Genomic DNA, 17,187 nt, shown 5'->3' on the forward strand with positions numbered 1-17,187 from the left:
ACTATCATATTGAACTTTTAGTTGAGATAAAGCACATATTTTAATTTGGTATCATAGTCAACCTCATGCACACGTGAAGAGATGTGTTGAGCATATAATATATAAACATAAATGTAAAATTCAACTATCAACTTAGACTTTTAAGACTTTTAGTTGGGATGGAGCAGATGTTTTAATTCAGCATATCATAAAAGTTTTCATATATATGTATGTTGGAACAAATCCCTTCATAATTTGAAATGTGAGTAATAATGTATGTAAAATATAAGTAGAGGCACATGAAAGCATGTGGCAAAGAATGATGTACATACAACCACAAATTATGTCTGTGGGGTAGACCACTCAGCAGGACACATGTCATTAATAATGCAGTTCAACAATTACAGTGAGTTTACTGTAAAATGGGTAAGTTCACTTTGTAACCAGATTCCTACTCAACAAGTATGGTACAAATTCAGAGTCTATGCTCATCACCTTGGGATTTTTTTCATCACAGTCAAGCCACTGGCATACTGTAAATCTATGAAGAAGCTCGGTTGCCCAAAAAACAGCTCAAACAAAAGACAAGTTTCATGTTCCCAGTCTATAAGTCACATTATACCCTCAGATATTTCATGTTTGTTTTCCTTTCCATCAAGGAACCACAGAAACAAGTTATAAAATGGAAAAATGTATACAAACTCGAGTTATAAAGTGTTATTAAGTATCAAGAATGTCACTCACAATAGATCATGCAATGTACAAACTCGAGTGTAACTTACCTCCTCCCATGGTTTAACATGGACTAGTATATATCTGAGACGGCAGATGGTATGTGCAGTGACAATGTGATACTGGTGAACGTTTACTGCAATGAATTGTAAAATAAAATCAACACTACCGAGATTCCAATTATTACTGGAAATGCAGTGACCAAATATAGAGCTCCATATCCCTGCATCAGAATATCATTTTGTCAAATCCACAGCCACAAAGAATTGTATTATAAGTGCATTCGGCACATGAATTTATTTCACCTAGAACACAAAATAAGGGGGGGAAAAAGAAGAGGAAAATGAAAAAGAACTGGACTTGTCCAACAAACGAAAATAAAACCAGGATTTAAGCAAGAATGAATGTTCAATTTCAGGCAAAGATGTTACCAATGAGGATAAATATAAAATAATAGATCTGTATATTTGCTAGCATACTAACAGCTTAAGCTTAAGCTTTTAGTTGAGGTGAAACATGTCAATAGTTAGTGTTCCCAGCATTTTCAAAAATGGAACGTAAATTAACAGAAGCGCTATCGAAAAAATAAATTGAAATCTTTTATAAGCTACAGATCAGAGGGAATTGCTGGACTAACAACAGCTGGAGGCACTTCCGTGTCATCGCCCTCATCATCTTCCCCTATATCCGCTGCTGAATCCCAATCAACTTTGAGCCTCTTAGCAGCCACTTTTAGATCAACACCAGTGTCTGTGGTTCTTGCATACAGGGATTTGCTAGGCGTCTGTTTCTTTGGGGCTTCAGTCTAATGGAAAAACATGAATAGTGTAAGCAAATATGTACACAAGCTTGAGTATAAATCATCTACATATTGATACAACACTCCAGAATAGGGGGAACATTTTCTGAAGATCTATTTTATATTTATGCATTTAGTTTTAGAAGGAAATGCAAATGCATCCATCCTCTCTTCCAACTCACCATCAGAACAGAGCTAACCCAAAAGACACTTACATGGAAGAAATAATAAATGATGATTCCATGCTTTAAAGTCACAGAAATACCTCCAAATTGGGCCATGCAGTCAACTCTTCTGCCAGCATCTGAAGAGCAAGGCGATCTTCAGGAATCTTGCCTTCATTTATCTTCAAAAATGGCAAAAAAAAAATCTATTCAAATCATCAAGAAATACATGCATTGACAATGTGCAAACACACTCTTGTATTCTAGTGTGTGTATTAACACAGAGTTTGTGGTGTACAATGTTACTTCAAATAACACCAAGCACACAATCAAAAACTTTTGCAGAAGCAATTCATTGTGAAATTTTAACAACTTAATGAAACTACAAAAATCTATATATATGTTCTAACAGAATTGCATTGAGAACCACAATTATTCACCTTAAAAATAAAAATATGGTGTCTCTTGCAAATAATTTAAACACAATTATTGAAAACTATTGCAATCTAGTTCCCCAGGGAACAGCTATTAGTACAAGCTTTCAAACTTTTTAGCTTAATCAACAGCAAAACTTCATAGATATTGACCTTTGCTTTAAAATTTATTTTCCCCTTGTGCTTGAATAAAATTTTATTTCTCACATAAGGAAATAATGCTATCCGTTTTTAGTTCAATACAAGATTCTGTAGGCATAAATATTTTGTGAATGCATGGTGGTATTGCACAAGGAGATCAAAGTTCAACTCCAAAGTAACTACTTCCATATGTACAGAATAGTCACCTCATTGAAGAACATATATCCCAGTGTTTGAAATGAGGCAGAACCCTTATTTGTCTTCGAAGAACATGCATCTAAATCGTTTTGAATTCTGTTCCTTTCTACTCTTCTTTTAAGGCTATTTATATGCTCAACACACAATTCCTTTTAAATTGAACATGTTTTTGCTTTGAATTTAAAAATTAATCACAACCACAAATTCAAAATTTAAACATCACATTTTGATGGCATATTATTTTTAAGTTCAAAAAAAATATGAAAGCATAGAACATCACCAGCTTTCATAAAATAATAATAATAACAACAACAATAATAATTCAAATATTGAAATATCCATTCTCTGTTTGAATATAATCCAAACAAATAACAATGAATAACTCAAAGAGGCTCAAATGTCCTTTGCACTCAATTATATTATTAATATTTGTATAGAAAACCAATGTGGGCCCTAAAGAAAATATCTTGTTCAGCTGTGCAATAAATAAATTGCATGGTAGCTATTATAAGTGTAGTTTAACTGAAATACTAATAGAGACTTGAGGTGTGTGTATGTGTGTGTATGTGTGTGTGTGTGTGTGTTAAGAATGGAATATATTTGACTAGTAAGAATACACTGTTAATTAAGACTGACAATTTTGTTACACTAATACAGCAATACCCTAATTTTGGTGGAGCCAATAATGAACTGCTTTAATCAGTGTGTGTAATATAATATTGTGATATTTGCATATAATGATGGAGAATAAGGATGGACTCTTAACCTTTTAAAGGTTAGACACAGCCCTCTCAGACAATATCCACCGCGTCTAAAGATTCAAACATATTCTGGAACTATTATGCATAGTTATTTATGTCTCATCATCCATTCATCCACTAACTAGCACTCTACGCTAAATGCATCTTCATATTTTAATATTGTATTATTTCATTTGCTAAAGAGAAAATCATCACTCGCTCTGGACATAATATTTCATCCGGTACTTGTTCTAGACATGCTAATTGATCCATATTTAACAATTAACTGGATACTAAATAAGTTTCTATAAACTAAGATCACATTTCTGATCTGGGCTATGCTTGCAAAACCCAATTGTTAATTTCCAGGAAGCATATGCAGCTCCAAAATGCTCCAAATGACTATTAGTATGCTTAGCAGAAAAACAGGAGTATACTTACTTCTTCAAGAGCAGCAGCCAAGTCCTCTCTGGTTGGAGCATTCTCATCATCAATGCCAAGCAGCCGTTTCCGCTCTACATCCCTGGGGTCTTCAATCATTATAGTCAATTTAACCTGCAATTAACCAAAGAAACGATAATGCAACTCAGTTAGCCAGTTCAGCAAGAAAAAGATGAGGGGTTTCCAGCTCTTTTTAAAATGTTTTAAAAACAAAATCAGTAATGTTAGAAACAAAGCTATAAGAGTTTGAAGGTACTGAAAGAGCATTAGAACTCAAATTGCAGTCACTGGCCATCAAATAAAAAATTTAAGTATAAGACAATTTGGCAGGTGATTAAGTTTAACAATTGCACAGTCAAGTATATAGAGAACCTAAATCATTTTATTATTGCAAAATAGTAAATAGGAACAGAAAGAGAAGGACAGAGATAATTGACACACCTCACCAAACACCATATCCCTATTCTTCTTGAGCAGCTCCAAAACCTAAAACCAGAAAACAATTACGTAAAAATGCTCCAGAAAGCTTCAGAGATTGCTAACAACAATAATAAGTCATAAACAAAAAACAGAAACAGAAAGAGCATGAAGGAGATTGATGCGGTTAAGTACTCTTTTGATTTGGGAGACGTATTCAAGGGCTTCGGAATCCGAGACCTCCACATCTTCATCGTACGCTCCTTTCTCTTGGGTGGCAGTGGCGGTTGAGGAAGAAGTGCTGGCTTCCTCCTCGTTGCTGGCATAAACGGGTGCTAATGTCCTCCTCCTACTACACCTCGTTCTGCGGCTACCGTGGTTTGATAAGCTCAAAGGATTGAAGGATAAGGAGAGGTTGCGGAAAGAGCAGTTGATGGAGTAGCGTGAGGTAGATGATGATAAGGTCACGATTTGGGGAAGTGGAAGCTGGAGGATATGAGAAGCCATGGCCGACTACAAAAGCATCGCTTTCGTGTTTGTAGAAATTACTGAGAGAGAGAAAAGAAGAAGAAGAAAGGAGATGAAAGAAATCGGAAAGGAAATCTAGAAAGCGAGACTGAGAGTAGGAGTGAGTGGTGAAGCTTGGGGCAGGTGTCCGAGACCAGAATTCCACCTCGGATATGGCGCCATGTCACCCAAACTGCATAGATTACTCCCATTTTTTACTGCTACCAGTGCTACGTGGCTTATTACGGTTGCTCAAATTTTACTGTAGGTTATTGTCCAAAACAGTGCTATTTCTTTTTAATGAAAAGAAATATTACAGTTGTCCTTGTGGTTCTGCATAAAGTAATTATGTTTGTATAACATATTCAATTTAATTTTTTATACATTACAGTTTTATTTCAACACAATTACAGTTTCATTTTAATTCAATTACAGCTTCATTTGATAATATAAAAAACAATATGTAAGATAGTTTCATTTTAGATCAATGTAGTTTCATTTTATAATTAACACACCAAAAATACAGACTTCGTTAAGATGTAGTGGCGGCCGTGTCTTTACCCTTGAATAAAGAAACGGCCCCATTTTGGACCGTGGTCCACAATAAAACGACTGGTTATAGTTACTGCATTAAAAGAAATCACAATTTTCATTCATTATCTATATATAATTAATTTCCAATTTTTCCAGATTATATCCTAGAGTCCATAAACTCATTCTCCTGTTAGGCCTTAGTCTGTGGTTGCTTGTTTACCTATTCTTTTGTTTCTGTTAGTTTGTTTCCACTTCTTGTGCTTTGTACTGTGTATATAATTGCTTCCTGATGTCAATAATATTTGTCCTGTTCTGAGTTCCTACATGGTATCAAAGCCATCACTCTAGCGAGAAATATTATTATTTTTTTTTCTTTTTCTCCTCTTCTTGTCATGCTTCCGAACTCATTGCAACACAAACTATGGCGGTTGTTCCCCAAAATGCAGTTGTTCTTATTCACGCCACAACGCATTTTCCCATTCGTCTAACCTCCTCCAATTTCTTAATTTGGAAAAAGCATGTTGAATCTACGCTAATTGGTTTAGATCTCGTGGGCTACATCACCGGCTCGGTTGTGGCCCCGGCTCGCTACACTGATCAAGCACAAACTGTGGCTAACCCGGATTACGCCCCCAAAATGCAGTTGTTCTTATTCACGCCACAACGCATTTTCCCATTCGTCTAACCTCCTCCAATTTCTTAATTTGGAAAAGCAGGTTGAATCTACGCTAATTGGTTTAGATCTCGTGGGCTACATCACCGGCTCGGTTGTGGCCCCGGCTCGCTACACTGATCAAGCACAAACTGTGGCTATGGCCCCGGCTCGCTACACTGATCAAGCACAAACTGTGGCTAACCCGGATTACGCCTACACTGATCAAGCACAAACTGTGGCTAACCCGGATTACGCCACATGGCTTCGTCAGGATAATATTATCCTAAGTGCCCTCTTAGGAAGCCTTTCCGATACTCTACAACCCGTGATTGCTTCGGCTAATTTCGCCCGCGATGCCTGGGTCCGGCTTTCCGCAAGCTGTGTTGCGGCCTCTAGAGGTTGAGTTTTATGCCTCTAAAGTTGTGGAATGGCTTCCACAATAGAATTGGAGCGATGTAGTTTCGAGCCCTATTGCCAATATCATTAAGGAATGCAGAGACTAGATGGGAAAACCATGGGAGGACCATTTGGTCTCAAACTCCAGATGGGGTGAATGAGATTATTGTTGAGAATTTTCTTGGGACCCCGACTGCTCGAAGAGTGACAGATTAAGTCTAGCGGGGCTTCTCCTCCCTAGTCCCTACCGATAAAAAAGAAAATGTAAATCAAATCAATTTAAATTTCAATGTTACAGAAGGCGCTAGTCGGACGCTTAGCGCCTATGCAGCCGAGTAATTCAAGTATATCGTACTAGTCAACTACCTATGTTAGATGGTTAGTTGAGTACATGGTTAGAAAAATATAGAAGAGGAGTAGCCGAGCAAGTAAAAATAAATAAATCACCCGACCAAGTTAGTCGGTCGGCCGACTAAAAGCCGCCTCGGACTAAAATCACCTCGGCCTAGGGGTGCCTAGCGCCTAGGCGGCTGCCTAGACCGATTTTTACAACACTACTAAATTTAAAACTTAACACCAAACTGTACACTTCTGTACACAAGAAGTCTATCTCAAACATAAACCACCATATTCGTGACAAGAATTAAACCCCATCCAATCCACATTTTTCATTCTTTACAATAGAATCAAAATACATTATGTGACTATCATGTAATGATACAATTCCCGTATTCTTGTCAATACTTTCTCAATTTAGCATGTCGTACAAGGTATTCTTAGTACAATTTACTTATCCTATATTTGTGAATATAAAATAATTGACAAATTATATCGTGAATCATGAATAAATATTCATTTTTAATATACTGAAAGTTCATTATCTGGGGACTAAAAGTTTATTATTTGGTAGGATACCAACTAATGAACATTCAGTACACAAATAATGAACATTCAAAAAGTGAGCATTCATTAAAAATAAACCTTTATGGCATGTTTGGTAAAGAGGAATTGCAATTCATTTCTCATTAATTTCAAAAAGTGAAAAATTCTAGAGTTTAGTTGAGAGGAATTGCAATTCAATTGAATTACAGTTCCTCAAATTTGAGCAATTGCAAATCTCACCTCCCCTTAGAAATTGTAATTTATTTTGGACTATAAGTACCAAATTGTTTTCAATTCCCTAATAATCCAACATCTTTCCCTACGAATTGCAATTACACAGACATTTTATTCTTTATACTACTTAATCTATTTCAATTTCATATATACCAAACAATATAATTGAAATTCCTAGTAATTATATTTCTGTCTACCAAACAATGAAATTTGAGTTCTTACTTTATTTACACCTTATTCCTTTGCCACAGAATTACAATTCATTTTCAGCATAATTCCCTCTTTGCAATCAAATAACAAAAAATGTAGCTTATGTCATTCGCCTATGGTGCATAGTATAATAATTGCAAATATTTATAGTAGGTTTCTCTCATTAAAAAATGAATATAAATATAAAATCCCAACTGGATTAATGAAAATTTTGCTTTTGAAAGTGTAATCACTAATTTATTGTTCTCTCTGCCTCATTTTACTTGTAATGTTTATCATTTATTGGTTAAATCACCTTTTTATTCTTTGCTTATTTTCTTTTGTATCTAAAAAAAAATTAAATTTGATTTTTTGTGTTTAATAATATTTTTAATGTAATTTCTAAATATATAAATTTTATATACTAATACTAAACTTAACGTTATAAAATTTGAATTAAAAATAACTTTAGTCAAGTCTTAGTAGTCAAATCAGATACATAAAATGTGGTAGGAGTATTTTGCAAGTTGATACAAGAGCGTGAACATTTTGGGCTTTCTATACCGAAAGCATGGCCCATTTAGTCTTGACATAGGCTTATCCTTCAATCCTTCACATTCATTTCCAGCCAAATATTACACCCCGTTTAGTTCGATGGAAAAAATTTGAAGGAAATGGTATCTAAATTTCATGGAAAACAAATTATTAGGAAAATAGATTCCATTGTTTAGTTGGTAGAAAAGAAATTAATGGGAATATAATATGAATTCCATTGTTTGGTTGGATTTGGAATGGTAAAGAATTATGAATATCAAGACCAATATGCCCTTAACAATTAATAGTGATAATATATTATATTATTATTGATGAGGGTAAAATAGTCTACTTGCTCAATACTTTCTTCCCAAACCCCATGGAAAACAAAATACCACATTCTAACTAAGAATTTGTTTTCCTTCACTTTTGGGAACTCAAGTTCCAATAGAAAACATTTTCCATCATAACCAAACAATGGAAAAACACATTTTCCTCCACTTCATGGAAAAGATTTTCCATCCAACCAAACACCCCTTAGATTGTGATTCTCTAAGTCTCCAAAACAGTGCAATAGTGGCAGTGACATTGGAGAATTACATATCAACATTTAAATATGACCCCCTTTTTTATACTAGGCGCTCCATAAAATGGGATAATTAGAATAAAATTAACAACGAACATAACTAATTAGGGCGGAGTGAGCCCGCGGGTAAAATCTGTTTTGACAACTCTAGTTATTATCATGCATTGTAATTACAATTAATATATGAAGATTAAGTGATTAATAATGTATTACTTTTAATCATAAATTAAAACTAAGTAGTCTAGTAGATAAATAATATTTATATATATTTAAGACAAATATTTATAATTATTTTCTATATATTTATATATTTTAATATTCTTACATTTATCTCACATTTCTTTTCCTACATTTTTTGTAATTGATATTTTCATATTTCATGGTTCCATACTACATAGACTATGAATTTGAGCTAAGTATAAGAACTCAATGCATGGTGAAGCTTAGAACAATAACGGTTGGGCATTAGTCTACAAAAGATTTTTTTCACAAGAATTTTAGAACATTTTAATTTAATAATAATTTATAGCAATTACGAATCATATAACATATATATTCGTCTAATATGTAATAAGTAATAACAAGAGACCAAAACAACCACGGCAATTCATGATCAATATATAATTGAGGAAACAAAAAACAAAACTTTTTGTTTTCTATTTGGATACTAATTATTATTGGTCAATTGTAAAATGTGGATAATATTTCCCCTTTCTTTTTCCTTTCAATAGTCCCTCATTTAGAAGTATGTAAGATGATGAATCTTCTTAACATTTGTGGCAAAGTTGTTGAAACTAAAGGAATAGCAATAGATGCATGCATTTGTCAACTTATCCAAGTGGGTTTAGACCCGTAGGTTGGCCTTAACTTGCTTACTTGCCCCATAATGAGAAATATTAGCGTTAAAATTTTTGGCTCGTTAGGAAGTGGGCCTCACAGGTTGCTTAATATTTAAAATAAAATTTTTATTTAAAAAAAAATTAAAAGGTTGTAAGTCATTCGTACATGCAAATATTTCTAAAATATTCATGTTTTAAATAATATATTCATATTATACATTATTGTTTATTGTACTCTATGTAATATAAATATAAATTTAATATTTTAGTATAAAAAAATTAGAACTATACAACCTATTTATGAATAAAATATTAAAACATGCATCATATGTTTTTCATATATATATATATATATATATATATATATATATATAGACACACACAATGTAATAACGTAATATAAGTATATTTTTAAAAGAAAATTATTTTAATTTTAAGCTAATCCGCAAGCCCGCGGATCAACCCGGCCACATGCATGTAACAAGATCATTACTCTATGGATCATGATCCACACAGTATGAATTGCAAAATAAAAAGCTTAAGTACACTATTTGTATACATAAAGTAAATTATATTATTTGAAAGTATATTATTTAAGTACTAAAAGTACAATATTTTGTACACTATCAAATAATTTACATTCAATACATAAGGAATTTACTTTTAGTATATTAAAAATGTATATTGTACGTATTCATTGAAAGTACATTATTTAAATACTGAAAATATATTTTTTGTATACTATATATGAAAGAATGATCATTCAGTAATGTACTTTTAATATATTAAAAATATAATGTACTATCTATTCATGTTTCACTGAAACCATGCAATGTAACAGATAAAGGTCGAAGAAATTTATGAAACGGTCTGCATTTACACCCCAAAAGTACATTAAAAATATAATGTACCCTCTATTCATGTTTCACTGAAACCATGCAATGTAACAAACAAAGGTCAAAGAAATTTATGTAACGGCTTGCATTTACACCCCAAAAGTACATTAAAAATATAATGTACTCTCTATTCATATTTCATGGTTTGAAACCATGCATGCAAACAGATAAAGGTAAAAAATATTTATGTAACGGCCTGCATTTACACCCCATTGCATGTGATGCCTATAATCCTCATCATGAATCCAGGGCAGGACCAATGCATGCATTGCCTTATGTATATAGTGTGAAGGGGTAAAATCCAGATTTGTCCCCACACAAATATATATCCTTCTGAAAGTTGATCTGCCATATATATGTAATGCAGCTGCACTGTTGATCGCATGATCATTCACAATCATTTGATCCTCAATAAGCCGAAAGGCTCCCATAGACTTAGTAGCACATCATCATCTCCCCATCATATACCACTACATACCAATTGCAAGAGGGAATTAAGTTTAATTTAGGTATTTTCAACCTACAACTTGCACTTTGAAACAATAATGTTTTAATAATAAATTAGTATTTTCGCCCATGCGTTGTACGGAATGGATTTGTTATAATATTTTAAGAATATTTGAATTGATATACAATTATATAAATTATACCTCCTACACAATAATAATAATAATAATAATAATAATGGTAATTAAGAAAAGTTAATGAGTACATAATTCTCCTACTTGTTTTTCATGGATAACATTTTTCATAGAAAATAAAATACCAAGGGTGGCCATAGAAAATATTTTCCATATTTTTGAGAAAAATTATGTTTTTCATGAACGGTCAGTTTTCCCTAATTCAAGGAAAAAAAATTTCTTGAAACACGATTTTCAGCGAACCAAGCATGCTGCCCGAAATCAAAAGCAAATACGTACTAGGAATCTACGATGTCAAAAACAAGTTACAAACAATTTGCATGTGATATCTTTCAAAAAAAAAAAAACAATTTGCATGTGATCTCTAGTATTGTTTATCCACGTGTATTGCTAATTTGTTCAGTTCGCGTCTATCTATTTCATAAATTTTCCTTAATTATTTTTTGACAAAAATTTGTGTGAGACCAAGCGGGTGAGTTAAGATGAACTGTAATACTTATATTAGTAAATGTAATAGTGTAATACTGAATAAGAATAAAATGTTTATTATTTATAAAAAATGTAATACTTTGAAGAAAAAATGTAATACTTTTGAAGAAAAATGTAATATTTTTATATCTTGATGTAAAAATATTACGTGTTTTACTTATAAGTAACCAACATTTTATTCTTAATTTAGTATTACATTGGTTAGTATAAATAATATATTTGCATATTGACCCGATCTGTTTTACGGATAAGGATCCGGACAGTCTCACACAAATATTAACTCTTTTTTTTAGATGATGAGGAAAACACACAAACACTGCATAAGAGGAAAGTACTAGGCCTAAACTCTTTTTTGATATAATATTAACTCTTTTTTGATATAATATTTTACAAATCACACGAGAACTGCACCACACCCCTTACTTATTTTGGAATTATAAAGAAAGCATTCACATCCTATTATGATTTAATCATGCAAAAAAGAAAAAAAAAACCGTAAGAGATTTCAAAATAGTGAAACAGATCTTTCTTTTCAGATCAACTAACCATTTATTTAATAATATAACTAAATAGTCATGTTCTTTCCATTTCAGAAAGAAAACACCAACGATTTTTGTTGAAATCATAAACTAAAGTATGTTGGCCGGCGACGAGAGCCAAGTAACAGAATTTATTATAAAAAGAAAAAGTGTAACAAATTAATTTATTAATGAATAGTTATTAATAAATGTAACTGTACTTAGGTGTTAACACCAATATATGTTGTAGAGATGTGTGAGCTTCAGGTTTGTATTCTTTAAGCTTTAGCCATCTTCAATTTTAGTTCCACAAGTGACGATTCCCCTGGGCCAGCTCCCGTGCCTCCCGGAGCGAGCGTGGGTGGACCTGAACCGTTAAACGGACAGAGAAAGACCCCGTAAATTTACCAAAAAAAAAAAACTTCAATTTTAGTTTTATGTTTTTGTTTGAAGCAATGATTATAACACATAATATTATAATACAGGGTTGACTTTCTTGTGAGACGAATTCGGTGTAGATGAAAATGTAATACTTATAATAGAAAGTGTAAAATTAATCATAGATATATAAATTAATGAGTTAATTTCAGTTTTGGTCCTAGATTTATAGGTGACAATCTACTTTTAGTCATTTTTATCAAAACATCCTCATTTGGTCCTAGTATTATCGAGCCAAGACCAGTTTTGGTCCTTCGTCCAGAAAATTATTGAAATGTCGTTAAATCATTGTGTGTGTGTATCAATGCTTAATTATTAAAAAAATAAATATATAAATATACACATATGTATATTTGATTACATAAACATATATTGATAATTATTATTATTATTATTATTATTATTATTATTATATAATGATTAGTTAACAATGGTAAAGTTGGAATAATTCAAGGTAATATAAGATTACTTAAGAAAATGAGAGTAATCATATTACCTTAAAACATTACCATGACATCAGCTTTGAGGTAATATAACATTACCAGGTAATCTCATAACTTGAACCAAACAAGGTAATATAGCATTACCAGACTCAGATTACCTAGGTAATTTCAGATGACCTGAACCAAACACCCCCTAAGGATCATCCCTTGGATCACTTAATTCCCCTGCTGGTCCAGTGGTATGGGTTCCTAACCTTCAACCCATACATTATTCTTATAGTCCATCCCTTATCTATTTATTATTTGGGCTAGTATCTCAAGTTTTGTATGCCCTCTTTTGAGTTTAGTGTCGCGAGCAATAATACTAATATTTTCCTACCCTGTTATGTATCTCTATACCTGGTTTATGGTAGACCCGATTTTGACAAAACCATCAAAAGGCAACAACTTACACATAATAGAATTAAATTAAAGGAGCCTAAAGAATTACTTCGGATAAAAAATTAGATCTTTGTAATAATTTAAAGATTTTTCTCTGAAAAAATTCAAAATTTTATATATTATTGAAAGGAAAATAGTGCTAATTCAGGCAAAATTTGAAACTGACGCAGTAAATAATTATAGCACAAAATGGACGTAAGCTTTTGAAAAGAATAAGAATACCAAAAATAGATCTTGGATTAACCTAATGGGATGGCAATAGTGTAAGAGGTGTCATGCGGTTTAACTCAATTAGTTTAATCGATCACCCTGAAAGTTTTACTTTAACGACAATATGGAAGCTCAAATCTCACTGAGAACCTGAGCTTAAAATTTATAGTAGACCTTAGTTAATAAGAGAAGATGAAGATCGAGTCATTAGAAGATCTTATGATGAAGACCCTTTGTAGATAAAGGTACACTCTCTGACTCCAAAAGAAAAAGAAAAAAAAACAATAGGTATGATAAAGACAAGATTTTTCGACTCTCATGAATCCGTTTGCATTACCACAATCGTAACACCTATATCTAAATCTTTTTTAATTAATAACAATTTAATCTTAAATTTTAAAATTTTATTCAATTTTACTATTTGACTCAAAAAATCCCATCCCAATCCTACTGGTAAGTACTAGATCTGTTGTCAACTAATCTATTAGACAAGTCAAGTAAAATAGGTTTGTGATTTATTTATTTTAAAAAATAAATAAATAAAATTATACAAAATTACACACAAATTTTAACATTGGTGGATTATTTTGCTGGCCGGCATGGTTTTAATAAATCACATTGACTCAAAAGTCTATTAGGTGAGAGGACTAATGTTTTGCCCATAAGGAGCCCACCATATTATGTGTAATTTACATAAAGCCGCTGAGAAATTGAACTGTCCGTACCGACAAATTGAAATTGCTCTGCGACCTTATTAGTGCAGTATGAAAAATGTGACAACTTTAATTAAATTAGTGGGATATGTGATTGATTCTCCATTGAAACGGTTATTAGCTGTCTTGAGTAAAGTCCGTCAGTTACGGACAATTTAAATTAGTTTATACTTTGTCGGCGTTCTCCATTGAAACTGATATTAGCTTTCTTGAGTAAAGTCCGTAAGTTACGGACAATTTAAATTAGTTTATACTTTGTCGGCGTTCTCCATTGAAATTGATATTAGCTTTCTTGAGTAAAGTCCGTCAGTTACGAACAATTTAAATTAGTTTATACTTTGTCGGCCAGGAAAATAATAAAAAAGAAAATTAAAAAAAATTTGAAAAGCAACGCCTAGCTCTTTCCATTGCTATATATATGTGTGTTGTGATTGTGTATGCATATATCATCAATTGATTGTATCCTATTAATATAATGGCTTTGGTTGATGAAAGTATCCAACTCCCATTATCATCACCTCATACTTTGAATCACCAAAAACGTAATGCGAAAACAGACACGAAGCATTACAAGGTTCTTTTGATTGTGAACTATGTTTTCCTGTTGGTCGGCTCAGTATCTTCGAGCTTGCTTTCCAAATTCTACTTCGTCCATGGCGGATCGAGCCGATGGGTAGCCACTTGGGTCCAATGCGCCGGCTTCCCGCTGCTCATCCCCGCCGTCTACGCCTTCAGCTCCGCCGAGCGGCGGCCCTTCGCCGGATTCAACCTCCGGATCTTCTCCCTCTCCGTCGTTATTGGCCTCATGCTCGGCGTTAACAACCTCCTTATCTCCTGGGGCACATCCTATCTCCCGGTCTCCACCAGCTCCTTGGTTTTGGCGTCTCAGCTTGTCTTTGTTCTCTTTCTGTCCGCCATTATCGTGAGGCAGAAGATCACGTTCGCTAATCTCAACTGCGTTGTTCTTCTAACCCTCGCCGCCGTCTTGCTGGCGTTGGATTCCAGCAGTGACAAGCCGGAAGGACTCACCAAAGGAAAGTATTTCGTCGGATTCTTTTGCACTATCGGAGCCGCCTTGTTGTTCGCTCTCTACTTGCCACTAGTAGAGAAGTTATACAGGTAATCATCCATGGCATTTTTTTTTTTTTTTAAAGTTCTGACCTCTTGCCTTAATGTTTAATTTAAAGATGATTTGGTTTCCAAATTAAAGTCTTTCCAAATTTTTAATCTATAAATAAATTAATGTTGGGCAAGTGGTGCAGGAATGTGGACTGCTACGCCATGGTGGTGGAAATGCAGGTGGTGATGCAGGCGGCGGCGACCGTCCTAGCCACAGTGGGGATGGCAATCGACGGCGAGTTTTCCGGCATGAAAAAGGAAAGCCAAGGGGGGTTCGACTTGGGGTCCAAAGCCTACGCAATTACGGTGGCTGTCAATGTGGTGACGTGGCAGCTCTGCTTCATGGGCACCGCCGGCATGGTGTTCTTAACCACGTCGGTGACGAGCGGGATCTGCTCCACGGCGCTGATGGCCGTCAACGTCATCGCCGGAGTCTTGGCGTACGGAGATCACATGGGCGGCAGCAAGGCCGTCTCCACCGTACTCTGCGTATGGGGGTTTTCATCCTACGTCTATGGCATGTATGTAAAGACCAAGAGAGTGCCGCCGGCGATCGGAACTTAAAGTGACTAAACCCCGGCGCGGCGGAGGACGGCGACCGGCGGGAGTATAGTACAGGAAATAATAAGAGGTAGTCCGTAATTATTAGCGTGTGCTGGTGTGCATTGCATTCCTGTACAACAATATTCTATTGTAGGGGAAAAAATTAAATACATAAGATACTCAAATTTTATTAATAATTGCCTTTGCTGATTATATCCCATTTGATTAATGATGGTTGATTCAAAATTTTTCTAATTTAATGTTTTATATTTATTAATTTTTTTAGAGTTAATTCCAACGTAGGTCTCTTTCTTTGGTGGCAGGCAATTTCAAATTTAATTTCAGACTATCATTTTTGTCATTTAACACTCCATATAGTCCATACTATCATGGATACTTTTGGTCCTTCGGATACTTTTCTGGTGAAACCCTGTTTTAAGCAATGGGAAAAAAAAAACTAGCACAAAAAACTGAAAAATAAAAAATTTGAAGAAAAGAAAATGCTCTTACCTAAAATAAGATTTCACATGAAAAAACAATCGAAATGACCAAAAGTGTTATATTCAATATTTTTCCTTAAGTTTGTGACATTCAATATTTTTCCTTCATATAAAGTGAGTGCATAAATGAACTAAGTTAAATGTCATTTTCCTTTATGTTTTAATTTGTATTTTCTGTTCATTAAGAAAAAATATATGTTGTTTTATCTTATTAGAATTACTACTTAATATCTACTCTTTGGGGTTGCATTATATGAGGAAAAAATTTTAAAAAGCCAATAATTCTTTATTTTTCTTCGATGTCAATGCATTGACTTCAATCACTTCATCATCATAAGTTAAAAAAGAAATTAAGCAATAATCAAATATTTAATACAATAATAATGAATGTTAATTAAGGAATAAATTTACTAGAAGAACATAATATGACCTGTTTATTAATTTGTTGGGTAATTGTTTCACATTGTATATTTGTATAAGTTTAAAAATTATGTCATTGTTTTGATTAAAAAAAAGTTGTATTAAACAATTATTGTTTGCATCAAGAATATAATCATGTTGATAATTAATCTCGCTACATATCAACCAAGAATAAATTAGACGGTAAAATCAAATGTGATACATATTATATAGTCATGCATCTAATTAGAAAATTTTAATAGTCAATGACGAAATGTGATTTATGTATAATAGTTAGGGGACCAGAATTGAAATTTATTCAAAAAAAAAATACAATGTATAAGTTAACACTATACTCCATTTTTTTTTCTATGTTTTCTCGTCAATTACTACAACCACATATTGAAACTAATCATGTTTTTATCAGGTAGAACTT

General features: G+C 33.2%; 2 protein-coding genes across 2 annotated transcripts; one reads left to right on the forward strand and one right to left on the reverse strand.

Annotated features, from left to right (window-relative positions):
- Window positions 1–320: 320 nt before the first annotated feature.
- Window positions 321–4,659, reverse strand: LOC116027706 (ycf3-interacting protein 1, chloroplastic). Its single transcript, XM_031269427.1, has 6 exons — window positions 4,241–4,659; window positions 4,070–4,114; window positions 3,629–3,742; window positions 1,776–1,856; window positions 1,349–1,516; window positions 321–934 (listed from the first exon to the last, which is right to left on the reverse strand). Exons 1-6 carry the CDS (start codon window positions 4,550–4,552, stop codon window positions 845–847), a joined length of 810 nt encoding a protein of 269 aa, XP_031125287.1. The 5' UTR covers window positions 4,553–4,659; the 3' UTR covers window positions 321–844.
- A 10,006-nt stretch (window positions 4,660–14,665) lies between these two features.
- LOC116026874 (probable purine permease 4) lies at window positions 14,666–15,873 on the forward strand. Its single transcript, XM_031268299.1, has 2 exons — window positions 14,666–15,309; window positions 15,453–15,873. The coding sequence occupies exons 1-2, from the start codon at window positions 14,666–14,668 to the stop codon at window positions 15,871–15,873; spliced, it is 1,065 nt and encodes a 354-aa protein (XP_031124159.1).
- The last annotated feature ends 1,314 nt before the right edge of the window (window positions 15,874–17,187 follow it).

This window comes from Ipomoea triloba, chromosome 8 (genome assembly GCF_003576645.1).
Source record: "Ipomoea triloba cultivar NCNSP0323 chromosome 8, ASM357664v1".
Taxonomy (NCBI): domain Eukaryota; kingdom Viridiplantae; phylum Streptophyta; class Magnoliopsida; order Solanales; family Convolvulaceae; genus Ipomoea; species Ipomoea triloba.

What these genes read in the sequence shown, in the direction of transcription:
- LOC116026874 (XM_031268299.1), top strand. Translation starts at nt 14,666, where the DNA reads ATGGCTTTGGTTGATGAAAGTATCCAACTCCCATTATCATCACCTCAT. An exon ending in CTAGTAGAGAAGTTATACAG is followed by an intron (nt 15,310 to 15,452) that starts GTAATCATCCAT and finishes CAAGTGGTGCAG; the next exon opens with GAATGTGGACTGCTACGCCA.
- LOC116027706 (XM_031269427.1), bottom strand. Translation starts at nt 4,552, where the DNA reads ATGGCTTCTCATATCCTCCAGCTTCCACTTCCCCAAATCGTGACCTTA. An exon ending in CTGCATGGCCCAATTTGGAG is followed by an intron (nt 1,517 to 1,775) that starts GTATTTCTGTGA and finishes TTTTTCCATTAG; the next exon opens with ACTGAAGCCCCAAAGAAACA. An exon ending in CGGAAGTGCCTCCAGCTGTT is followed by an intron (nt 935 to 1,348) that starts GTTAGTCCAGCA and finishes ATTCTGATGCAG; the next exon opens with GGATATGGAGCTCTATATTT.